The sequence below is a fragment of the Pygoscelis adeliae genome, unplaced genomic scaffold (assembly GCF_000699105.1).
Source record: "Pygoscelis adeliae isolate BGI_AS28 unplaced genomic scaffold, ASM69910v1 Scaffold102, whole genome shotgun sequence".
Taxonomy (NCBI): domain Eukaryota; kingdom Metazoa; phylum Chordata; class Aves; order Sphenisciformes; family Spheniscidae; genus Pygoscelis; species Pygoscelis adeliae.
Genome location: NW_008824228.1, coordinates 62040 through 62952, shown reverse-complemented (window position 1 = coordinate 62952; position 913 = coordinate 62040). Strand labels below are relative to the sequence as shown.

At 57.9% G+C, this 913-nt stretch overlaps 1 protein-coding gene across 1 annotated transcript in view; it reads right to left on the bottom strand.

Annotated features, from left to right (window-relative positions):
* The window catches only part of TLN1 (talin 1), a 35690-nt gene that overhangs the window by 7289 nt on the left and 27488 nt on the right, over positions 1 to 913 (bottom strand). The window contains exons 55-56 of the mRNA XM_009334821.1: positions 549 to 585; positions 362 to 487 (exon numbers count right to left, since the gene is read on the bottom strand). Of these exons, the coding sequence (XP_009333096.1) occupies positions 362 to 487; positions 549 to 585 (163 nt within the window). The remainder of the gene's footprint in view (positions 1 to 361; positions 488 to 548; positions 586 to 913) is intronic.

The following is a 913-nucleotide window of genomic DNA, read 5'->3' as shown; positions in this document are numbered from 1 at the left end:
ATTATTATTATTATCATTTTATTTCAATTATTAAACTGTTTTTATCTCAACCCACGAGTTTTTCTCACTTGTGCTTTTCCAATTCTCTCCCCATCCCACCGGGGGAGGGGAGAGTGAGCGAGCGGCTGCGTGCTGCTTAGTTGCTGACTGAGGTTAAACCACGACAACGTGGCAGGATGAGGGTGAAGCTACAGTGTTTAACTGGCGCTGGGTGGGATGGGTGCACTTACCTTTTTGTGAGGCTCTCTGGAGACATGCCCCATGCCGGTGGGTGGTAGGACACGCTCCCGAGACAAGCACACACAGGTAGTGGTGGCAGTCAGAGCCACCCCTGCCATGTCACAGCGGCCCCGCTCCTCACCTGTGCAATTCCCCCAACCATCTTCTCTTTCACCACCACCGTCTCATCGTGGTCCTGGAAGGCAGCTGCCTTCTGCGCTGCCTTCACCAGATTGTCCGATGCTCTCTTTACGGCATTGCCGGCGGCCTGCAGTGGGGAAGGGGGGGAGCAACAGCGTTAAGTCCCAGCCCCAGGGCATGACTGCTGCCTGGAGGGGGGTGAAGGAACCCATGGCCCAGGCCAGGCTGGCAGTCAGGAGAGGCAGCTAGGCGTGCTGGGAGCTGCAGGCAGGGATTCCTTTACATGGCTCGCTGCCTTGCCAGCCACTCATGACCATTTCAGGCGCTGCTGCTCCCAGCCGGGCTCTGGCTCCTGTCTGAGCCATGGGGCAGGGACTGGGGGGCAGCCCTGCTGACCCTCCCCAGCCCTTGGCCCCGAGAGACCGGCGCTGGGACCCCGTGTTAACCCCCCAACGCGTGGGCATTAGCCTTTTGTATGCCATGTCCTCTGAGGATTAAGGGTGCTAAAAAACATGCCCCCCAAACATTAACCTCTCAAATGCCAGTGATGCAG